This window comes from Eptesicus fuscus, chromosome 17 (assembly GCF_027574615.1).
Source record: "Eptesicus fuscus isolate TK198812 chromosome 17, DD_ASM_mEF_20220401, whole genome shotgun sequence".
Classification (NCBI taxonomy): domain Eukaryota; kingdom Metazoa; phylum Chordata; class Mammalia; order Chiroptera; family Vespertilionidae; genus Eptesicus; species Eptesicus fuscus.
The window spans coordinates 47,418,486-47,442,142 of NC_072489.1; the positions used below are offsets into that span (position 1 = coordinate 47,418,486).

Genomic DNA, 23,657 nt, shown 5'->3' on the forward strand with positions numbered 1-23,657 from the left:
ACACCAGCTCCTGAAGGGTGACTCACCAGGGAAACCCACATTGGTTTTGCATATGTTCCAGAGGCTGCTACATAATTCAATACAGCTAAACTGCCAGTTCTTTAAAAATTAAATTTCATTTATCAGAATCTTCACAAAGTCGCACTGGTCTTCCCTCCTCAGTGTACCCCTATAGGAGAAACGCGCTGTCTTACCCATCAGACACGCTAGGAGGTTACAATAGGTACAGAGGGGATAGAAATATTGCCTCTGCCAGGAGTTCCATTGCCCGTTCCCCTTCCTGCGCTGCTCCCCCTCTTCTGGTCAGATCAGGGCTCTGTACATTTAGCCACTGGTTCATTTGCTTTGCAAAGTGGTGACTTTATTGGCCCCCAACTGCTTGGCATTATCAAAGGCCACCTGAGCTGAGAGCTGCGCTTTGTAACTCATCTCTGGCAGCCTGGCCTTCAGGTTTATCTTGAGGAATAAAAACTTGGCAAAGCCCAGGGAGTGTGTGACAAGAGGGGATAGAGCTGGAGAGGGTCTGCTTATCTCCCTCCTGCGGCCGAGGTACTTGCTCCATGGAAGTCCCATTTGAGGTGTGTTTTTATTGTTTGCCTCTTTGGACGTGTCTGCAAGTCCTGGTTTTGTTTTGAATGGAACAGGTAATAACAATTCTGCATTGGAAGCTATAACCACAATAACAGCACCCCAGATTTAATAGGTACTTAGGAAATGTTAGGCATTACATGAAAGGCTTTGCAAGCATGAGCGTCAATCTGCCCATGCATTCTAAGTGGTAGAGTCAATGTTATCCTCACTTTACAGAGGAGAAAAACAACGTTCAAATGTGGCCAATCACTTGGCTAAAGTCATTCCCTAGAGAACCTTAGAACTGGACTCCAAGTCAGTCTGTCTGTCTAACGCTAGAAGCTATACACTTACCTGTACTATTTCTTCCAACTTCTCTCTCAACCCAGAGCATTCAGAGAGAAATACCACCTATGGATATCAGGAAGCTGCCTTTTATTCATTCAGTAGTACATTTACTCAATAGTTGCTCAGTAAATATTTTTGAGCTTCTATTTATCATGCATTCTTATAAGTACTGGGGACATAGCACCTGGGGTGTCTAAACCATTATATATTCATTCAAGAGACCTTTTTTGAGAGTTAGAATATGCAAGGCTTGAGTTTCTTCTGTGTTTTAACAGAAGAACCCAATTTTCTCCTTTTACTTTTCGTAGTTACCACCATAGGGTCCTTTCCGGTCCCAATCTTTCATATGCTGCATGTGGAGGCTAAGTTGGGAAGATTCTTGCACAAAAGCTTTTGCTCTTTTCTGCCTCTGATGCTGATTGGGAGATACTTCCTCCCACACTCTCTGACTCCGACTGAAATTACAAATCCAAAGGGTCAACATGTGAAGAAAATGAAAAAGATGAATCAAAACCTGTGAGAAGAAAAAGAACATATTCATGACCTTGATCTTTTGGTCTTTGAGGATAGGCTATGTTTCCGTTCTGAAGAGAGGATCCAGGAGAGACATAGTCAGCAGGAACAGGAATGCCTCTGCCACCAGAGAACCCATTGCCAAAAAAATCTACTGTATTTTCTGGCATATAAGACGACTTTTTAACCCAGGAAAATCTTCTATACGCCCAGTCGTCTTATACGCCGGAAAATACGGTAAATGTTCTTTCCGCCCCCAGGTGCCTTGATCAGACAGCACTCCCCTCCCAGGGAGACAATCACCTTCAATAATTAGATGGCACGTTCCATATTCTGTAATAAATATGTCCTGGATGGGATAGCCTTTTTCTTTCCCACCTCCTATGCTGGATTGTATGAGGCAGTCTTTCCCTAAGAAATCAAGGTATTAGCTCCACCCCCATAACTGTGGAGCTTTCTCTTTGAAAGAGAGGACACCCATAACGTGGAGAAGACCCTATGTGCTTAACGGAACAAGAACCGTGTCTGTCATGGCACCCCGTGTGGCTCACTCATGTGCACACACATTCTGGGCATTCTGAATTTGCTGGCCAGGTGGCTTGACTGCCAACACAAACCTTTCCACTTGGCTGGGTGGACTGTCATTGTCCATTAAGCCAAAGTGCTCTTCATCATCATTAATTAATATTCCCTTCCCTGAGGAGGAAGGATCTTGTCTAAAGCTGTCAGACTCCCTGTCATCATCCATACCAGATGAACCCACTAGGAACCACACGTCGCAGACACGCTCGTCACAGCTCTCTTGCTCTGGCCACCATCAGGCATGTTGTCTTCTGTTAGCTGCCTCACATGGTGCCACGGGAGCGCCGTGCTCTTCATGAATGACAGGATTTTAAGACACTTGTTTCTAGGCTTCTTTTACACAAACACATCATTAGACAACACTGGGGCCACATTATAACACTGTGAATTTAGCTACTGTTGCAGGCTCCAGACTTGGTTCAGAAGGTAGTGAGCAGGTCTGGAGCAATCATCTGCTCATTCTGTTTATGTTGGCTTTCCCCCAAACCATTTCCTTTTTCCAGTCTAATTTCTTCTACTGCTAAGTCCAATACTAGTCATCCTGCCCTTCAATGTCCTTCTATCTTACAGCTTTTACTTGGTCCCAATCAAATACAATCTCAAATACTGACGTTTCCGGAGATACAAAATAGTTTGTAGTTAAGAGTTTGCATACTGTAGACTTCAGATCCTAAATCCAACACTCACTAACTTTGCAATCTTGCAAAAATGATTGTACTCTCTCTGCCTGCATTTACTTATGTGTGAAATTGGAGTAATTATAGTCCCTAATATATGCATTGAATGAAATATTCACTGATGGTTTTTTACATAGTGCTTGGCACATAATGACATCCAAAATATTAGCTATTATTATTATTATGCTCTTTCATTAACAAAAATCAGTTTCTAGTACTCTTGCTCTGTAGCCAATGGCTCATGTCTATTGATTCTCTTGAATGGGGTCCATGTTCAGTGAATAACCCAAACTGAGGGGAATGTCTGGTGTTTCCATAACTAAACCAGATAATCTGCCCCCGCAACACTTTGTTCCCGACATTTCCCTATCTCCTAACTCGTCACATACACATGTTCTAGTGTAGAGAGAACTACATTTGTCACAAGGGTCCGATGTGTATGGGAATAGAATGATTAATTTTAATTAGAACTGTGCTTCCTTATGCATTTCCCACAAAGACTCATCAACAATACATATCCTTGATACACCTACACATTATAGTTTTCCTCTGCTAAACTAGCTTACAGAGCATACAAATACAGGACTAGCAGGTAATTGGCAGGCATACAAAGAACACGTACCAAAAGTCACCACAGTTACCCCCGGTGGTGAGCAGACATGTACTAGTATTCTCTATCACCCATCACCTCCTATGATGCTCATCTCTGCTTCTTGTTAAATCAGCTACGGATTTTCTTACTTTTCATTTATCTCTAAGTGCTCATCATTCACTGTAATTCTACTGGTGAATTCATGCTGGTTGGTCCTCAGCTTCCTGCTAGCCAGAACAATCACATTGAAGGAACACTGGTGCCAGGTTCTGTGTCAGCCAATATTCCTTCTATCTAGGTAATCAGAAGATCTGGCACTGCCATTCTGATCACATCAATTTCGATTCAAGTTGCAGTGAACGAGGCTAATAAAAGAAAGACTCTTCTTCCCAGCCCCAGGATGCAGAATACCTTTACATAATGCAGTCACACCACTGCTCACAGTGACATTAATAAGAGCCAGCAGATCCTCTACAGATAGTCAACCGAGAGAGACACAAGGGGAAATACAAGGAATTACCAAAGAATGGTTGCCATGGCTAGAGGTCACCCAGTTTCTTCTTCTCATTTTGTACCTGTATTAGTGATGTTTACATTCAGAAAACCACTTGAGAAAACAGTTTAAATAACAGGACATTGCAAAGTCATTCCTGTCCAATCCTGTCATCTTTTCTATCATCAAGGGACCAATTAAAATGGTCTCTATTTCGGCAGAAAACGAAATTTGTCCAGAGAAATTTTTCCACGTTGACTTGAGAAGAGGGGAGGAGATAATGAGAAAGGGAAGAATTCATCCCTTGGTCACAATCAAATACAATCCCAAATACTGATGTTTCATAAAATGTTTTTTGGGGGACGGGGGCGGGGGGGGGGAACCTCAGGAAAGAGACAAGATCAGGGAATCAAGCTGCTTTGACTTCAGACCAGCAGATACCACACATGGAGAAAGATCATTCCATTGCAAGTGCTGGATCAAAGCAAGACAACACATGGCATTTCAATGCAACACCCTTAAAGTTTAAATGTTTATAAGACATTTACAAATGAGGAAAGAAATGTAGCAATTTACACTTGTTTATAAGGAGAAAACTAGTTGGTGTTAAAGAATGTCATATGGCCATGCTAATTGCAATATGGGAAGAAGTAGAGATCTGAAATAGTGGAAATGTGTTAGACATTTAAACAATGTGGGCAGATTTTAAAAATAGGACATCATACTGGGGCTCAAACTCATTGGAACATAATATTAATTATGCTATCTGTAATTTGTTGAGTATTTTAGGCACTGATCACGGTACTTCAAGAAGATTAATTTGTTTAATCCTCAGAGAAACCCTGTCAAGTAGGCACCCTGTTTATCTCCATATTTTCAGTAAGGAAACTGAGTATCAGAAGTTACTGGATATGTGTCAAGAATACATATCTGTGGTATAGCTAGGATTTAAACCCAGAAAACCTGACTCCAACTTTCAGACTCTAAGTCACAATTTTATCCAACAGTAATTTGAAACTAAATCACCAGAAAATGTAAATGTTTTCCCAAATACATGTTTAGTTTGAGGCTGAGATTTATGATACTATATTTATCTGGAACATGAGCAGAAAAGGAAGTGGAAGAAACTTGTGAATATATAAAAAAAAAGTTTGCAGAGTGTTTTTCTAAAGATATACACACACTACACTCAATGCTAGTCTACCACAATTTCCATGACAAATACCTGGGCTCTGAATTGGGCATATAGTGTGTTATCATGCCTTTGTACATACAGAGAAGTTTAACTACTGGAAGAAAATCCCTAAGAACTCCTAGAGGAGAAAGAGTATAGATAGCATTCAGAAAATTAAAATGATAAATTTAAATTTCTTCAGAGATATTGGTTTATATCTTTGACATACTGGATACGCATTTCTCCTTATACAACCCCTTGACCTTCAAAACTTACACTCAGCCAAACAATAGCATCATTATGACTGCACATATTTGAATCAGTTTTAGAATATTTTTCACATAGAATATAGGCATATGATTAAACATCCCACATTCTAAATGTGTTTTTAAATGGGTCATTATAAGCCATTATAAATCATTCATAGCACAAGATAAGACTGACAAATGGCTAAAATCCATCCCCACATAGCAGCTTTCTTTCTACCTAACTGTGCCTTAAATGGCAATTAGAGCATTGGTGTTTGCCATAAAAGCTAACTGATCCAACATATAGGTTTTTATTTTCAATCTTGGTCATTTTGACAAACAAAGGGCCAAAGTTCCTTTGAGGAAGACTGGGAAACTCTGCTCTGTCCCCTCCATCCATCATTTAGGAAAGAAAGACTTATTAATCTTATCTCACTCCTTCCTCTGAGAGGCAGGCAGTTAGCCAGTGGAGGTTATCTAGTTAGAAAAGTGTTCAAGTCCAAGGGAGTGTCTTCTGATGCAATGCAAAGGTGTCTCCTCCCTTCCTTTCCTCAGACAGAGATAAGGGACCACTGTCCCCTTTGCTCTACATCCTGACACCCTGCTGGCCTCTCAAGACTATTTTCAAATTATATTTTATTGATTTTTTACAGATAGGAAGGGAGAGGGATAGAGAGTTAGAAACATCGATGAGAGAGAAATATCGATCAGCTGCCTCCTGCACACTCCCTAGTGGGTATGTGCCCGCAACCAAGGTACATGCCCTTGACCTGAATCGAACCTGGAACCCTTGAGTCCCCAGGTCGACGCTCTATCCACTGAGCCAAACCAGTTAGGGCAAGACTATTTTCAAATTGCATACTCTGTGAATCTTGTTCAAACCCTTCTTTTTAAATATATATGTATATTTTTTTTTTTATTGATTTCAGAGAGGGAGAGAAAGAAACATCAATGATGAGAGAGAATCATTGATCAACTGCCTCCTGCATGCCCCCTACTGGGGAATGAGCCCACAACCCAGGCATATGCCCTGACCAGGAATCGAACTGTGACCTCCTGGTTCATAAGGTAACATACAACCACTGACATACAACACCATCCAGGCTCTTGTTCAAACCCTTTAATTGCTTCACTGCTTCCGCTGATGCTCGCCAAGTCCTCTGGGGCTTCCTGGCCTGTGGACTTGGTGAACAAAAGATCCTTCCCAGAGCTGTTCTGTGGATTGCATTACAAATGTTCTGCAACTCACTCCCTCTCCCAAATGGAATGAGGCCACTTAATTTGCTCATATCAAAAATGATGGAGGAAAGAGACAGTGTTGGGCCTTCATCAGCCAGTCCAGGCACTGGAGTGGCTCAGGACTACACGTGCCTTGTGACATACCTCATAAAGGTCGATCATGACATTGCCCTCAGGGCCTCTGCTGCTCTGGACATTCTCCAAGGCCAAGGTGAAGTAGACACCCCTGGTGTCTGAGATGTAGAGGTTGTAGGTATCGTTTTGGTTCCATTCTTGGACCGCTGCAAACACTTGATTTTCATCTGTGCTGATGACGTGCATGTCCTAAATAAAACACAGGGAAGTGAAGAAGAAGAATTTTATAAATGAACCTGAACCTGACATGCATCCAAACAGCGTAGAATATAATGAGGAATACCGAAATAGGCACTTAGGCAACCATAAGGGAATGTAGAGATTTTCCTTTCACGTATTTGTGATGTAATAATTAATTAGTTAAGTGTTATTCATGTACTTCCTTCCTCTTGTATGGGGTTAGGCAGCAGGGTCATGAGAAAACAGGAGAGAGAGATGCTTGGTAGCTCAGTTATACTTTAAGTGTCTCATTAGATAATTGAAGAATACTTTCTCAAATATGTATGACTTTGGAGAATCAGTCATGATGATATACTTGCCAAGCACAACATGGTGCATGCTCAGAAGGATTATATGGGGTACGTTCCTTCACAAAAATCTGGAGGAACAGAGAGAAACCTGGCAAGCTCTGCATATCCCAGTGTGGTCCATGGACCAGTACGGGCATCACCTGCAAGTGTGTTAGACACACAGAACTTCAAGTTTCACCTACTGAATCAAAATCTGCATTTTAATAAGATACATGGGTGATTAATATGCACAATAAAAATTGAGAAGCACTGCCCAAAGGTTCAGCAACCCCCAGAAGCCCTTGAGGAATAATGTTCACCCGAGAAAGCAAAGCACTAATCTTCATGTTAATGTGTGTTCAAGGACTTAGCTCCTTATCTAAACCTTTACTCTGAGTTCAGCAGGAAAACTTAAGTAAAAGAGGGAAAAGAGAAAGAGAGAGACTGCATAATTGATGATGTTTTCATACCCTGGTAGGCCTGGAAGATAAAAAGAAGGCAAAGGTAATGTGGGGGCAGTGAGCAGATATACCTGGGGTGGGAATTTCAATTCCTTCTTCCCCTATTCAGAACTCCAGAGAAGTGGATATTCAGAGAAAAGCAGACATAGACCAAGGCTTGCTGTCTCCCTTAGGAGATGTCTGTCCATGTGCTGTTTGCCCAAGGTGGTAGACATTGATATAACTTTCAAAAGCCAAAAATCAAAGCAAAACAACAAATTATACATAAGCACAAAGACATAACAACAAGGAAAGATTCTTGGCCTTTGGGTAGCTTGGTTCTCAAGCTTTCCCAGATGAACCTTCCTCTACCCTTGAAAAGCTTCAGGAGATCTGTCAATCTTCCTTGGTCAAAATTCCAGTACAGCAAAATTCTACCTACCTTCTAACCTGATTTTCTCCTTGTTAATATATGTCTCTGTTCTCTCAGTCAATCAACCAATCATTCAATCCATCAGCAATTCAGCTCTGACTGTGCTTTAGACATAGAGGAACAAGTAACTTCCTCTTTCTCAGCCTTGATCAAAGTGAACTCAAATGATCCCAGAAGGAAGAAGTCTTTATCTATAGGGCTTTGTATTCCTCAGGCCTAGAGTTTGGTAAAGCTTTTGTAGAATTAATCCAGAGTGGGAAGGCCAAAATAAATCCTTCCCATTGAATCAATGTAATCAACAACACAAACTAAATTTTGGAATAAAAGTGGGCCATTGCATGTATCTGTCCAATGTCTACTTACATTTCTTCTGATAACTGTATCTCAATCTACTTTGAAAAATATCCTCATCCCTCTCAGACAAATTCCTCCTTAACCCAGTCTCTGTTATTTTCTTTCACTCTCAGCACCAGAAGTGGGTTTGTAGGCCCAGCATTCAGAATATCTAATTTCCCCGATGATAGCAATTGGATCAGTGTTGAATATATGACCTAAGCAAAATCAATAACATGAATCTGGAATTACTAGAGTGGTGGAAAAGCATCTCTTACTATTGGTTTGTAAAGAGTAAGAATTTTCTAAAGTCTAGATCTGATGACACATATTTTGAGGTAGAAGATGAAGTCAATCCTGAAGAAAATAGTCTAGAAAGGTAGAGAAGAGAGGCCAAATTCTGTGACATTCTTTGTCTTTGAATGTGGACAACTTAAAAGCCTGCCCCACCTGTTAAGTTTTTGGTTCAAGAGGACAATAGAGCAAAATGCTTTAAAAAAAATGGACTCTGAAATAAACTGCTTGAGTCCAAATCTGGGCTCTGTAACTTAACCGTGAATTGCACTCTGTGCCTCAGGAGTTCTCATGGGCCTTCCATAGACCTGGGGGGTGGGGGAGGGAGGATTATATCAGCTAGGGAGTTCAAAGCACTGAACATCTGCTCCACTCGCTAGCGATTTTCAGTTAAGCAAACCCTTATATCCCCTTTGTTGATTAAGCAAGGTCCATGTGGCCTTCCTGTTCACAGCCAATGCTAGGGTGCTAACTAACATACTCTACAAAAATTGGTTCACCCAAGGGTTTTGTTCCTCTCCAATGAAGGGGATTAGCTGTGGAAATTATACAAGGGCCAGTCAACCATGGAGAGCAAAACCTTCTATGGCTCCCCATTTCCTATAGGATAAAGATCAGAAGGCTTACCCTGGCATTTAGAATCCTCAATAACTACTTCTAATCCAGGTTTCTTTCCTTGTCAGTGGGATACAGTGTCATCTCTCCATTAAGTTAAGGTACTTCGGCAATAATCTGGCCCCTACAAAACTCATTCCTGTGCCTTTGGAGTCAAGGTGTGCATTGGTGAACCTCTGAAGTCTGGGTCACAAGAGAAATCTCATTAAATAATCCCAGGGACTACAGTACATCCTCTATACTATGCCACACACTTGAACCTTCAGTTTTTGGATGTAGACACATAAAGTGTTTATGTCACTCAGAGTACTAGTCATATAATCACAGCAGATAATAACAGCACATTAAAGTGGCTACCTCTGGATAAGGACCAAGATGAGATGTCTTTCTCTCCATATAATCTAATTACATACATTGGACAATTTAAGAAATATATGTTTTTATTGATTTGAGAGAGAGAGGAAGGGAAAGGAAGAGAGATATAGAGAAACATCAGTGTGAGAGAGAAACACTGACTTGATTGCCTTGTGTACACACCCTGACTTGGAGAACGAACCCACAATCTAGGTTTATGCCCTGACCAGGATTCGAACAGGTGACCTTTCAGTGCATGGGGTGAAGCTTAACCTACTGAGCCGCACCAGCCAGGGCCTTTGAAAACTTTTTAAAATGATGTTGGTCTTAAATATTTTAATTGGAAGATTTGACAAATTTAAATGACGTCTTTATTATTTCTTCTTGCCTACATCCACCTCCTCTATCAGGAAAACGTGCTCTTTTGATCTTTATACCAGGTAGCACATTATGTTGAATGCTTTTGCTGGGCCACAGAATTACAGACCTAGAAATGATCCTTGAGATCTTCTACTACAGTCTTTCGCAAAGTCTGTCCCACAGGAAAGTACTGGTTGCATTGTTAGATTTTTAATATATTAAAAAAAGGGTCCTTTGGTAAAATGGTTTAATTAATGCTGAATTATATAGGTTTCTAGTTCACAAGACATCCTAGACCTAGAGCCTTCAACATACCAGCTAGCTACTGTTACTCTCTAGTCAAGGAACAATGAATATATTTTATTTCTTTTTTTAAATGTATTTGGTCATAGAATCTAATTTTCATGAATCATCTCGAAGGACATTTTATTCTGAGTATCACATGTGAGAACATACGGTCGTGAGTCCAAACTCCTTATTTTAAAAATATAAGAAAGAACACAAACAAAAACAGGGCAAGAGAAATTGCTAAACCAGCCCAGGTTACAAAGCAGGGTTGTGGCAGAGGTAGGTCTGGAATTCTGTTCTCCTGCTGTGAATTGAACAGCCTTTGCACAACCCATACCCCAGTTCACATCGATCTTCTACCACACAGACAACTAGATCCATACTAATAATAATATTACCTTACTTTTATAGAGTATCTGTCCTTCCAAATGCTCAGAGCACTTTCATATGTATTGCCTCATTTATCTCACTTGAGTAGCTCAGAATGAGCTCCAAGTAAGTTAAGGGAAGGAAACTGTCAGTGTCTCACCCTGTCTGGTGAGACTCATGCTCTAATGGTGACAGTGATATTAGACTCTCCCCTCCCCCCACTCTGGTCATCTCTACCATTATATTCAATCTGCATGTGCGTGTTTTTGACACAGCTCTATGTAACCATGGTGTTTCAAGAGCTGATGCAATGGCAGTGGATGATTAAAGAAAATTTGAGCACGAAAGTGCTGGTTTGTCTCAATTGCTTTGGGGGACACAAAGCTTTGTTCATTTCCAGCCACAGCAGCCATGGCTTTGATAGGGGGCCTTAAAATATTCGCACCTTCACTGTGGATCACTCCACCAACTGGGCTCTTTGTGTTTTTTTGTTTGTTTGTTTGTTTTTTTTTGTTTTTTTTTAAGATATATTTTATTGATTTTTTATAGAGAGGAAGGAAGAGGGATAGAGAGTTAGAAATATCGATGAGAGAGAAACATCGATCAGCTGCTTCCTACACACTCCCCACTGGGGATGTGCCCGCAACCAAGGTACATGCCCTTGACCGGACTCGAACCTGGACCTTTCAGTCCGCAGGCCAACGCTCTATCCACTGAGCCAAACCAGTTAGGGCCCAAGTGGGCTCTTTGAAGGGGTAATGGGACTGTAATGAGGCATCTCATTGCCTTAAATAGTACATACCCACTTGGACCAAAGAATACATTCATTTGCTATATGTGCTATATGAAGACGAGCTAAATTAATCACTGCCTTCTACCCTCAGAGCTCAGAGGAGCCTGAGTAATGGGACAGGTGCATGTGGGAGAACAGGGGGTGGAGACAGACAGCGATTCAGGTGTAAAGTCAAACTTGTCCTTCTAGATTGGCTCCATGCCATCAGGGGCAACTGTCATAGTGATCTGCGTGATGGCTCTGAACGAGAAATGCAAGGCGTGTGTTTCCTCACATCTCCAATAGGTGCAAGGATGTTTCTTTGACTTTAAACTACCATTTCTGGGGTTCCTCAGGTCAATGGGAGTATTTTCCTTGGTGTCCTCAGCTTATCAAAATTTGGGGGGATACGACTATCTTCCAATAATAGAATATATTGACTTATCCCAAGAAAAGAAAGGTATAATACAAAGAACGCTAGTTTGGGAGTCTGGAGACTTAAGCGCTAGCCTCAATGCTGCTTCAAATAGAATTTAGTTTGGCTGAGACTTATTCCACTTAAAAAATGTATTTCTAAAACTGAGCATGAGATGAGTGACTTGAATCTGCTATTTACTAATTTTGTCTCAATTCCCTCATGCATTTTGAACAAGAGTATTTCATTGCATTGAGTATCATTCTCCTCTTTAAAGGTGTCAAAATCTTGTAAGCCAACTGCTTTATTTGCTGGTCAATCAAAGAAAAAGCAATTTATTTCCATGTTCAAGAGACAGAAAAACCAGGTCTGTTGGACATAGTGAGGTACCATGTTCACCTCCCCCAAGGACCTTTCTAAGAGATTATCAAAGGACATTTTAACAACACTCAGTTTCCCTTTACATACTGACTTTACCCAATTCTCATCTAGGCACACCCCAAAGCTGTAAGCTCTTGTCTCTTTGGTAACAATTTTAAGCCAAATCAAGAGCAAGGAGGATTTAAATGTACACAGGTAGAGACATATAGTTAGTTCTGGGCAATTACCGCTGTCATGAATCTCTTAGCAGCTGAACATAATAACTACTAACATGAATATAGTTCTTTGCAGTTAATAGCGCAATTTAATGTGTATTATTATCTCTAATGGGCTGAGGTTTACAGCTCACCTTTCACGATGCTAGGGGTAAGGACAGAGTGATGGCCAGAAGGGAGAATTCTGCCTGGAGAAGCCAGAGCAACTAGCTACCATTGGGTCTCCTACAAGAGGACCTCTTGTGTTATATCTGTCACCTGATTTCCTGGGCAGCGCGCTGGTGTTAGGTCCAGACAAGCATACTACAAAGTTATGGGTGAAAAATACAAGAGTCATAACAACTCCATCAAAACAAAGTGCTTTATGTACTTTGTTCAACCCAAAGGTTTCAAAGCTGAGCTGTAACTATGTTTACACAGCCTCTGTCTTCCAGCCACACACATCTCTGTTGCTCTAAAACCAAGGTCCAATGCATTAACAATTTACGGCCACTCTTAGTACACACAATGGCAGCAAGACCGCAGATCCGAAGCTTTGAGCTCCCAAGTCAGCTTGACCTCCACTAGGTGGTGCTCCATATTAACGCAGTTCCTCAGAGTGTGTGGAAAGAGCCAGGGACTTCCACAGTTGCGGGTCTCTAACTCTTACCAGTCACTGTTTAGAAAGGCGTATATCTTTGGGGCAGTCTGAAAAATTAGCTGTGACTCAGAACTCTAAAGGCAACCTGTCTCAAGTTCCATTGAAAGAGAAAGCAAGGTTGGATACCATATAGGTGTGTCACCTCTCAATAATTAATAAGAAAAAATTTGAGATAGAAACATAGCATACCCATTGCACTGAAACACTGTGTATCCCAAGTGTATTTTCTGTCTTGCTAGAAAACCTACTGCTGGAAAATCTTTACTATTGAAAAGCAAATAAGTTATCAATTTATTTATTCAGATGCTCCTATAGGAAGAATGCGAGAGAGAGAGAGAGAGAGAGAGAGAGAGAGTGAGAGAGAGAGAGGGGGGAGAGAGAGAGAATGCTGAGAAAGGAGAGTGATAAGATTGGCAAAAAAAAAAAAAAAGAGTGAGGCCAAGTGAACTTGAGAAACAGAGATGGTAGATGAAAATAAATACATGACGAGATGCTTGGGAAAGAGGGTGGAAACAGGACTATGTGAATCAGAGGAAACACTAAAATGAAGAACGATTCAGGTCATACCTTGGGCAGAGCGTACTTGGGCAGCTTCATCTGGGCAAATGCATTCCTTCGGTAGGACACGTAGTAATGCGGCCGTCCTCCGGAAGTCAGCTGGACCGGAAACACACAGTTGTAAGAGGAGCTACTGTAACAGTTACGCACCCTGGAAGAACAGCCACTGAACGAGAAGAGGTCACTGCCAACACATCAGTGTGAATGACTACCGTGGACAAGTGTAAGGAATTGGCTTTCAGTTCAAAAACAGCTTGAACAGTGCATGTGAGTTGGTCAGAGGCCCAGATGGAACCCACTGGACAAAAATACAATTCTTCAATTTGCACTGTGGCTCAGAAGCCAGGAAACATTTTCAGCGATTATGAACTTTTCAAGATACAAGCCTCGAGGGATATTGGATCAATGTCCATCAGCAGCCCAGCTATCTAGCCCCAAGACTATGGCCATGCAGACAGGTCCCCAGTCATATCAGAAGGAAGCGGTCCAGGTCCCACATCTCTGGGCACTGATTCCAGTATGTGGCTGTGACATTGATGGCTGGGAGCATGTCCAACACGCAGCAGGGCTGACACGTTAGATGGTTCAGAGATCTCTATCTCTGAGAACTGATTCTGAGCGACCTTCCCCAAGTTTGTCCAGCACATAGAGTCCAATGAACCCCATGGGTGTGAGGGAGGGTGAGTAGGGTGTGGTGTCTACCTCAGCATGAGCACCAATAGGTGCAGAGTATTAAGGGTGCCACTGCCAATCTCTCTCTCCATTGTCACTCCTTTTCCCCTGGCTTTATTGAGATATTATTGACATATACCATCAATTTTCAACTGATATATCCCCAAAATTTTAAAAATATGCAATACCTGACTATTTAGTCAGGGGCACTTACATCTTTTCCCTTAAATTTTCAAATAAAAATATGACAACAGCCAACACAACAGTAACGGTCTGACGTGAATGAGTCATAAGTTTACCTAATTTTTATCAGGTCCGCAAGAAATATTTTTTTGTGTGTGTCATGAAATTGCAGTTTATGTGTGCCACGAGATGAAAAAGGTTGAAAATCGCTGATATATATGAGTGATGTGTAAAATGTGATGAATTGGTACATATATATTGTACAGAATAATTACCACAAATAAGGTTAACACCTTCATGCCTTCACTTAATTAAGATTATTGTATGTGTGTGTGGATACCATTTAAGCTCTTAACAACTTCTCAGTGTGTAATACAGTGTTGTTATGTATAGCCACCATGCTCTCTATTAGATCCCAGGACTTAGTCATCGTATATTTGTAAGTTTGTATCCTTGACCAACATCTCCCCATTTCCCTACTTCCTAGACCTTGGAAATCACTAATCTACTCTATTTTTGAGTTCCTGTAGCCACTCTTAACCCATATAAGTTTCTGGAGTTTGAATGTCAGCTGGAGTTTGCATACTCAGAATGCCAACATATACTTTGGGTGACTGCTCACCAGACATATAAAAACATGACTAAACTATTCATCAATATGTGGCCAGATCACCTCCTAGTCCCAGTGATGAGTTGCAGGATCGTTCACGGTGGCATGGGTAGAAAAAGATGAAAAACTCTAAATGCAGAACTGATTCTCATATGTAAGTCATATATGTAGATTATAAATGGTTATTAGGAAGCAACACTGAGAGAGAAATAAATTAGAGAGAGAACCAATGTGTGTAACCATTTCAATGTCACCTGATAATTGATGCTGAAGTTATCAGAGTACTCATTACTCATTTCCCTGAAGAAAAAGAAAATGTGTGTGTGTGTGTGTGTGTGTGTGTGTGTGTGTGTGTGTAATCATTTGTGAAACATTTTTAAAGTGCATAGGCTGCTGTTAGGCATTTTGAGCATTTATTTGCTTCCTCAAATCATTGGATTAAATATTCTAAATTATGGTTTCTTTCTAAAATATAATAGTGTGGTTCAAGCTTAATGAAATCATAAGTATTTGTGTGTGTAGGTATAAATCTATGCGTATATAGAGTATATCTAGAGAGAGTATACATACACACACACTAGTTAGCAATTATATCTTTACAATTTTTAACATGGAAAGAAATAATTGCATTTTTAGCAGCATTGTCCAAATAAGCCTCAGATGTTCCTTAAAAGCTGATCAGAAGTAAAGCACACTCACTTCCTGTCTCTTCTAAACATTCATGAAACCTCAGCCACTCAAGCTGTTTCCCACTCTCTGAGGAGGTGCCAAGCCTGTCTGAATACATCTCATCTAAATTCTCTTCATCCTAATCAGTCAGGGCACGACAATAATGCCTGATTACCACCACCTTTCCTCTGCTCCCACCACCTCCAGCCACCGCACTGCTTCCTCTTCCTAGCGGCCTCTCTATTTTTAAACTGGATATTGCAGAGGAGGCTGATGGGCTGGCCATTCTCCTGGTAGGAAGAGATGGACATTTCTGCTCAGCCCCGCTGCTGGCTGCTGGGAGCTCCTCAGAATGCAGATGAGGGGGATGAACAGCACTCTGCGCTGTGCCTCCCTGACCTCCGACCCAGGCTGATAAGGTCCTCCACACACTGCCCAAAGGAACTCATTAATATTCTGTTAGTAGAGGAGATCTGATGCTTGGTAATGTTCCTTTTGTTGAAAAGATAATGCTTTTTGTTCTTTTTTCCTTTCCTCGAAAGGGAGAGGAAGCAGGCAAGTGGGGTTGCATGAGGGACAGAAAGAGGAAAAGGTCTTTGAGATAATCAGTAGAAGTGGGTCTTTCCCACCTGAACAAACACGTAATCATCCTGCACAATCAAGGAGTCCGGGTCAATGTAGCCCGGGAAAGGTCTATTTCTGTTGGCCTCCGTGCAGTTCTGCATGCGGCAAGTCAGGTATTGCGAATCTGGAAAAAAAACAGGGGAGGGTGATATGCACACAGAGAATTAGAGTCTGAGTGTATATTTTCTATTTCCCTTGCTACCTCCAAGTATTTAAATAAACCTCACATTCTCTGTTAACCACATTATTGTTGTCATCATCGTTATCATTATTGTCATTATGATTTTACTCACTTGCTATCTCCCAGCGCCTCTGCCATCCTAAACACTAAATTCTCCTTAATTCATTTCTTTCCCATTTAAACCAAATGAAAGTATTTTCAAAAACTGGCAATAATACTTAAGCTTTCTTTTTATTTTATTTTACTGATTTCAGAGAGAGGAAGGGAGAGGATGAGAGAGATAGAAACATCAATGAAAGAGAGAGAATCACTGATTGGCTGCCTCCTACAAGCCCCCTACAACAAGGGATCGAAGCCCACCAACCCAGCGTGTGCCCGGACCAGAATCAAATGGCAACCTTCCAGTTCAAGGGTCAATGCACAACCACTGAACAACACTGGCCGAGCAATACTTGTGCTTTCATAGTATATTTTCTCACTAGGCTTCACTGCCCACTTTGACCTTTGATTAACAAACAGAAAAATGCACACCTATATATGCAATCATCAATCACCTCACGCTAGAAGTGCTGCTGTCATAAATAAGAAGGCTCAATGTCAAGATAAAGGTTTTCCTTCTACTACTAATTGGAAGTGAAACAGAATACAGAAGGGATTCCTGAGTCAAAAACATTGTTCTCATCTTGTAGATGAATAAATTAAGACCTCAACTCCCATCTAAGACTCTAAGCCAGATGATAAACATATAATAACTCATAATTTTGATCTTTTTGGACATATATCGTATCAGGAAGGCTGTCCTTGCTTTCAACCTCAACTATTCTGTTCTCTCTACTATTCAGATGTCACTTTGTTAATTAAAACTCCTTTTGCCTCCTTGGCATTAGAATAAATTCAAACCCTCCACTGTCTACCAGTCCAACCTCCCCTCATGCTAATCCCTTCTTCCCTCCCCCTGTGATTCTTCTAATCTGTCCTACTTTATGTTCAGAAAGTGGGCCAAACTTCCTACCACTTTAAAGACTTTTCATATATATTTCCTCTACTTAAAATGTTCCTCCTGCCTTGACCTGTGTTCACAGTGGTTAGAGTGTTGGCCTGCGCACCCTAGGTCTCGGGTTTGATTCCAGGTCAAAGGCACATATCTGGGTTGCAATACATTACTGGAAAATAGTAGGCAATAAATATTCATTGAAACATGCCTCTTTATTGGAATGTATCTTTTTGAATGAAAAAGAAAGTTATTTTACTGTTTTGATCCTTAATGAATCTGATTTTAACACATCAGTGATGTATTCAAAAATCCTTTCTTTTAAATAAAATAAATCAATATATATTTATTTACATGAAATGGGGGTAGCAATATATACAGTTGGATATAAGGGTTGACTAATTTCCTTTAATTAAAGTTCCAGGACCACATTTACTAAAGGAACCTGGGTATCCCTGAATTCTACCAGGAGAGTCACTAGGGGCGGCCAGCACATGTGCTCCATCTGAACAATGACTGATGGAGGAAAGCTTTACCCTCCACCTTCCTCCATCTGGCTGCCACATGTATAAATGACAAATGGGGATAGCTCTCAAGTCCTTTAATCCATCTAGTTCTGCTGAAATCACTTCCAACGATAAACTAATGAGCCTTCTACTGATCTTTTCCTATCCTCTTGTACAGACATTATAATAGTTCCATTTTAGGGCATAACTCAAGGTCTTTGTCCTTGAAGACAATTTCTGGGACTTAACCCTTCCAAGAGTGGTCCTCCCCATAGCACACAAAAATCTCTACCTCACAATTTCACACTCCACCAGATTCTTTTACAATGTTTAGTTGACTTCTGTTTTTCAAAGGTAGCTTGGGGTCATAAAAACAATGGAAATTGGTGGCTATGAGACTTGGGCTTGAGTTCTGTCTGGTGTGGTCACTTATTAGCTGCATAGTTCAAAGGAAATCACTTGGTCTTCCTGAATCTTGCCACCTTCATTCATAATGGAGATGCCAATGTCAACTATCTTGTAACGTGGCTGTAAGAATTAACTGAAATAAATAAAATATATGCTAAATGTTTTGAAACTCAAACTTTTACAAAGGCCAGTTGTTATTAATATTGATAAAATTCCTGTTTTCTCTTTTGCTCTCTTTCACAAATATTATATCAGTCTTGGGCACATAGTAGGTCCTTTAAAAGATGGGTTGAACTGAATTTGAGTACTCTATCTATATCTCTGTATCAGGTACTGTTGATGACCTGTCCAATACCCATCCCTCCCTGTTTCTTTGCTGGAAAGGCCAAAATGGATTTTTTGGTTCATCCTTTCTCCAGGTGATTGAGAAGTTCCCATAATCCTCTTGGGTCTATTCCCATTCAAGGTCTACCTATTTTCTCACCACTGGCTGGTTTAGGAAGGGACATTTAAATCCAGGTCTAGTAAACAAAAAGTGAGGGAGTTCTTTTAAGGAGCTGCTATTAAAATCTTGCTTCTAAAGAGTATATAAGGTTTTACAGAAATGCTTAATATAGTTATATTATAAACAGAGGTTACTAATTAATAATGTTTTATCGATGTTCATTTTTTAGTTTTGAAAAATAGACCATGGTTGTATAAGATGTTAACTTAGGGGAAGCTGGGTAAAGCTGTACTGTCTTGGGAACTTTTCTATTTATTTAAATTTATTCCAAAATAAAAGTTTCTTAAAAGTAGGTTACCAAAATATGTGCATATGGACCCGATTTTGTGCCAGGTGTATATATAGATATCTATAGAAGTATGTTTGCACAGGAAAAAATGAATAAAAGATATATATGAAATGTCAACAATAGTATAGAGGCAGCGACGTAAGAGAGGCAGGCAACCTGCATGCAAGTCTCTGGTCAGCACCCCTCACTTGGGTCGGGTAGGGGGGTATGGGGGGCTTGCTGCAATGAGCCCATCCTTGGGCTGACTGTACAAAATGTACAACTGGGTGATGCAACAAAAGCCCCAGGAAGAGGTCTGGAGAGCATTTCTTGCTCAGAGTAAAATTTCAAGCCCAAGGGCAAGGCTCAGTGTCGCGCTGCCTGCCCTTGGTCAAGTGCTCCTGGTTCCCTCCCTTTCCCCTCCTAATGGCAATGGAAAGAAGCTGGCTGCGCTTCCTAACCAGGGACCAATCGCTCTCACTCCCCTCCCCTCAGGCTGGCGGTGATAGCATTAAGTATGATGAACTCTTTTCATATTCAATTCCAGGGAGTGCATGATGTGATTCCATAGGAAGTATCTTGTAATTTGGCATTAATTAACGTCAATTAATGTATGCAACTGCTCGACTTTAGAATTAATTTCATTACTTTCCCCACACAGATGTTTTCCTTGCCGTAGGTAATTAGGACACAGCGCGGCTCTTTTCAAGCATTCTCGCTCTGCAACAGCTGCTGTTTGGAATAATGGAATCCCCATCCTCCCAAATGCGTGAGGATCTAAAGGAAGCGGCCTTTCACGGGCCAGGCTTGGAGCAGAGGAGCAGGGGTTTAGCTGCAACCTCAGAGCCTGATCTGTGAAGTGGGGATAAAGAAGAGCCATCATGCTTGGGGCTGTGACAGCCTATCTAATAAAATGGTAATATGCAAATTAACCATCACTCCATCACAAAGATGGTGGCGCCCATAGCCACAAGATGGTGGCGCCCAGTCCTCTCAGCTGCACTGGAGTCCCCCAGTCTCTGGGGGGCAGCCACTGAGAGTGGGCAGCGTGAGCAGCCTGGCGAAATGCTTGCTTTGTCTCTGCAGCAACGAGGAACGTGTTCCGCAGCCAGGCCCCGCAGAGAGCTACTGGTGCATGGATTCATGCACAGGGCTACTAGTTTGTAATAAGTGTGTTCAGTCCAGTGCTTGGCTGGACTGTGCTTAAACAGGCGCCTGTAGTTGTTGAAGTCCTCCCTCCTTGATTACCAGGACTGCTCACTGTGTCTCAAGGGAACCAACTGTAAAGTATACTACAGACATTTCTACCAGAGTCAATGTTTGGTTTAGGTTCAAGTTTTCTTAAGTAACTTTTCAAAAAGCCATGAAAATATTCTCCTTGAATAATAGGTAGCAACTAAGCTGGGCAGGAAGTTTAAGGTGGTGGCCAGGGCAGAACTGGACTTGATCTTGGTACCCAGTGCACGGGCCAGCCTGCCTGCGGCTGTGTTGTCCTGCATGCTCTCCCTCCTGCTGCAGTGACGTTCTAGATCCCACCTCCATCTCCAACAAACTGCGTGACTCTGCGGTCACTGTCTAAGCGATACAATGAAGGTTATTAGAGTTTTAGAACTAAAAAAGGATGTAAAAAAAAAACACAGATTATTACTTTATGCCCTGACAGGTCTTTATTATGCTTTATCCCTTAAAACCTGGTTCCTCCCATTCCTGCCCAGAAAAAGCACCCTGATTCTGGCAAGTCTGTGACTTCAGGCCTTCTGCTATGTCTAAACAGCGTGTCCACTCCAGGAGGAGACCCTATGTTCATTCACAGAGTTCCCCCGGTTTGACCTGTCTTTTCTGGTTCCGTTGCCCTGTCCATATCCTTCCTGGGCCTTCTTTTGTGGAGTTTCTCCTGAAGCTCAGGCAGACCTCTCCCTGCCCAGCCTGTCTCCATTGATGGCATCTGCAGTAGCATTAACCTCCGGAATAACCAAAGGACCTCTCCTCTGGGTCAGGAACTATTCTAAATAGAGCACTTGATTTTCCTTTTGTAACTTCGCCAAAAATTGAGAAAGAGGTACTTTTTGCAGGTGAAGCACTTCAGACATAGGGATGAGATTTGTAGAAGCCCATATGCTAGTAAATGACAGAGCAGAAACTATACCTCACAGATCTCCACGACTCTATCCATTGATTCGCTCAGTCAACAAATCTTTAGTTAGCACCAAGTCTTTTCATATCTTTAACCTTTTGCACTCGGTTGTCGAGTGTGACTCGACACGGTTAGCATCAGTAGCAGCTCGTATGTCGAATTGTATTGAATGTATCAATAATTTGAAATATAAAAAAATCCCACTAAATACGTTTGTATGAAAAGAAACTCCAGTTTTTTATTCTACTGCCGTGCTTTGTAAAATCTGGGGTATTTAAAAAAATTAAATCCCGAGTAGAATAAAGGAATTGAGAAAAAAGCAAGCGAGTGCAAAGGGTTAATATTCTAAAAGGTTAATTTCAAACAAAACCATAAACTGTGTAGGCAAGCATGAATACTGTGAAGATCCCTCCATCCCCCCATTAATTTTTAACTTTAAGGAGAACATACCTCAGCAGGTAAGTCTTCTTTTTGTTCATTCTGTGGTTCTATTATTTGTTTTAGAACATTCTTATTAAATGTTCCCACCCAACACACACAGGTGTGCATGCATGTGGGCACACATGTGTCGACATGCTTGTGCTCATTCCCATCAAAGCTCTAGAGCCTTCTCTGGCATGTGCCAGTTAGAAATTGAGATCCTCAAAAGCGAAGCTCGAGACTTGGCCCCTGGGAGAGTATGCAGAGGGGAAGACATTTCTATGAAAATTACACACTTAGACCAAATGGTTTCCCTTGGTGAGGAGCTTGTGGCAGTGGTTTCTTCTAGGAAGTCTCTTGATTTTGGTCCAGTGTGACTTTCTAAACCTTGCCTTTGATTGTTAACCTTTGGACATTCAGGAGGCCACAACTGACTACTACAGAGAAAGTTTTGGGATCATATTCTTTCACCAAGCACAGGGCTAGAAATTGGGAACATGAGAGGGAAGACAGGGGCATGCCAATTCCCATGCAGGTGTCCTCAACACTGAATATCATACTTACACTGTGGTAGTAGTTTGGCAAAGATCAATAGGGTACAATGCCTGCCTTCCACACCACTGTCACTTAAATAAACAAAGACATATGACACATTTTGCTGCCCTCTCTCTATTCTAGCCACCTGGCTTGCCTGCTATCCCTCACCATGCCAAGCGTGCCCATACCCCATATCCTTCACATGTTCTATTCCATCTGTTTCTTCCACCAGGCAGACACATAGCCCTCTCCCTTACTTCCATAGGAACTGGCTAAAATATCAAATGTCACCTTACCAGAGATTCCTCTGCTTTGCTTTTCTTTCTAGAACTTATCACACCACCCAGCGTTATCCATTTGTTTATAATCTGTCCCCCTAAGTAAAAGGTAAACTCTATGAGAGCAGGGCCTTTACAATGGCCCCTACTATCCATCATGCATGCCTAGAAGAGCTCCTACCCGAGCATACATGTCCAACAATATTTATTGAATGAATGAATAATAGGTCTGGAGTGAGCCAGACCTGGCTTCAAATTCTAGCCCTGAAGCAACGGCAAAAACATTTAATCATTGCAGGCCACGTTTTCCTCCGAGTTAAAATGAGGAAAATAACAACAGGGCCTACTTCCAAGAGTTGGTGTAAGTAGTGCAGATGAGAAGTATCTCTTGCAGTATCCCAGGCAAATGATAGGAATACAAGGCATGGGACTAGCATCAATGTTGCCTGAGAACTTGTAGGGAAAGGAGGAGATGTCTGAGAAAGTGCCCCAGTCTTTATGATGCCCCTTTTTTTTCTTTAAAGCAGGAGTTGGAAGCATTAGGAATTTTCCAAACACTTGGACATTGCCACACACACGTTATGTGAACTGGTGTTACTGTGCGCTAGGGTTCCTGAAAGCCCGACAGAAACCCAGACCTTTGTGCTGGAGTTGAGGCCGGGGGAATGACAAGTGTCTCTTCTGCACTTCCGTCCTCTCATCCTCAGGATGGACTGCAAGGGCACAGGTCTCTGCACAGATGGGTGGACAGGCAGGAGGCAGGGGAAACAGCACAAACTGGGTATGAAGAACCGGATGTGAGAGCTGCTCAGCTGAGCCTGTGATTGCACATCCCCACTCAGGTTTTCCATGGCTGTGTGTGGAAGCTCATGTTACCTTATTTCATGCTTTCCTGGTTAGTTTTCAAGGTTGCCTCTAGGCTACTAAATCAGAGAAGCCAAGTTGAAATCAGGAGTAACTGAGACCTAGAGACTTTTACAGAATGAAAAACGGGATCAACATGACATTGCTAGAGAGAAAAGCAGTGTCAGGTGCCTCTGTACTAGTGAGTCCTGATGCTCGACATGAGGATAGGAGGACAAGGCGCCTGTTTGGTGTGGGCAAGTGGTGGGAGCTATCAGTCT

General features: G+C 41.6%; 1 protein-coding gene across 4 annotated transcripts in view; it reads right to left on the minus strand.

Annotated features, from left to right (window-relative positions):
- The window catches only part of SORCS1 (sortilin related VPS10 domain containing receptor 1), a 467,090-nt gene that overhangs the window by 102,013 nt on the left and 341,420 nt on the right, over positions 1-23,657 (minus strand). For all 4 annotated transcript variants that reach the window (XM_054729115.1, XM_008144286.3, XM_054729116.1 and 1 more), the window contains exons 7-9: positions 16,311-16,429; positions 13,557-13,646; positions 6,581-6,760 (exon numbers count right to left, since the gene is read on the minus strand). In XM_054729115.1, the coding sequence (XP_054585090.1) occupies positions 6,581-6,760; positions 13,557-13,646; positions 16,311-16,429 (389 nt within the window). The remainder of the gene's footprint in view (positions 1-6,580; positions 6,761-13,556; positions 13,647-16,310; positions 16,430-23,657) is intronic.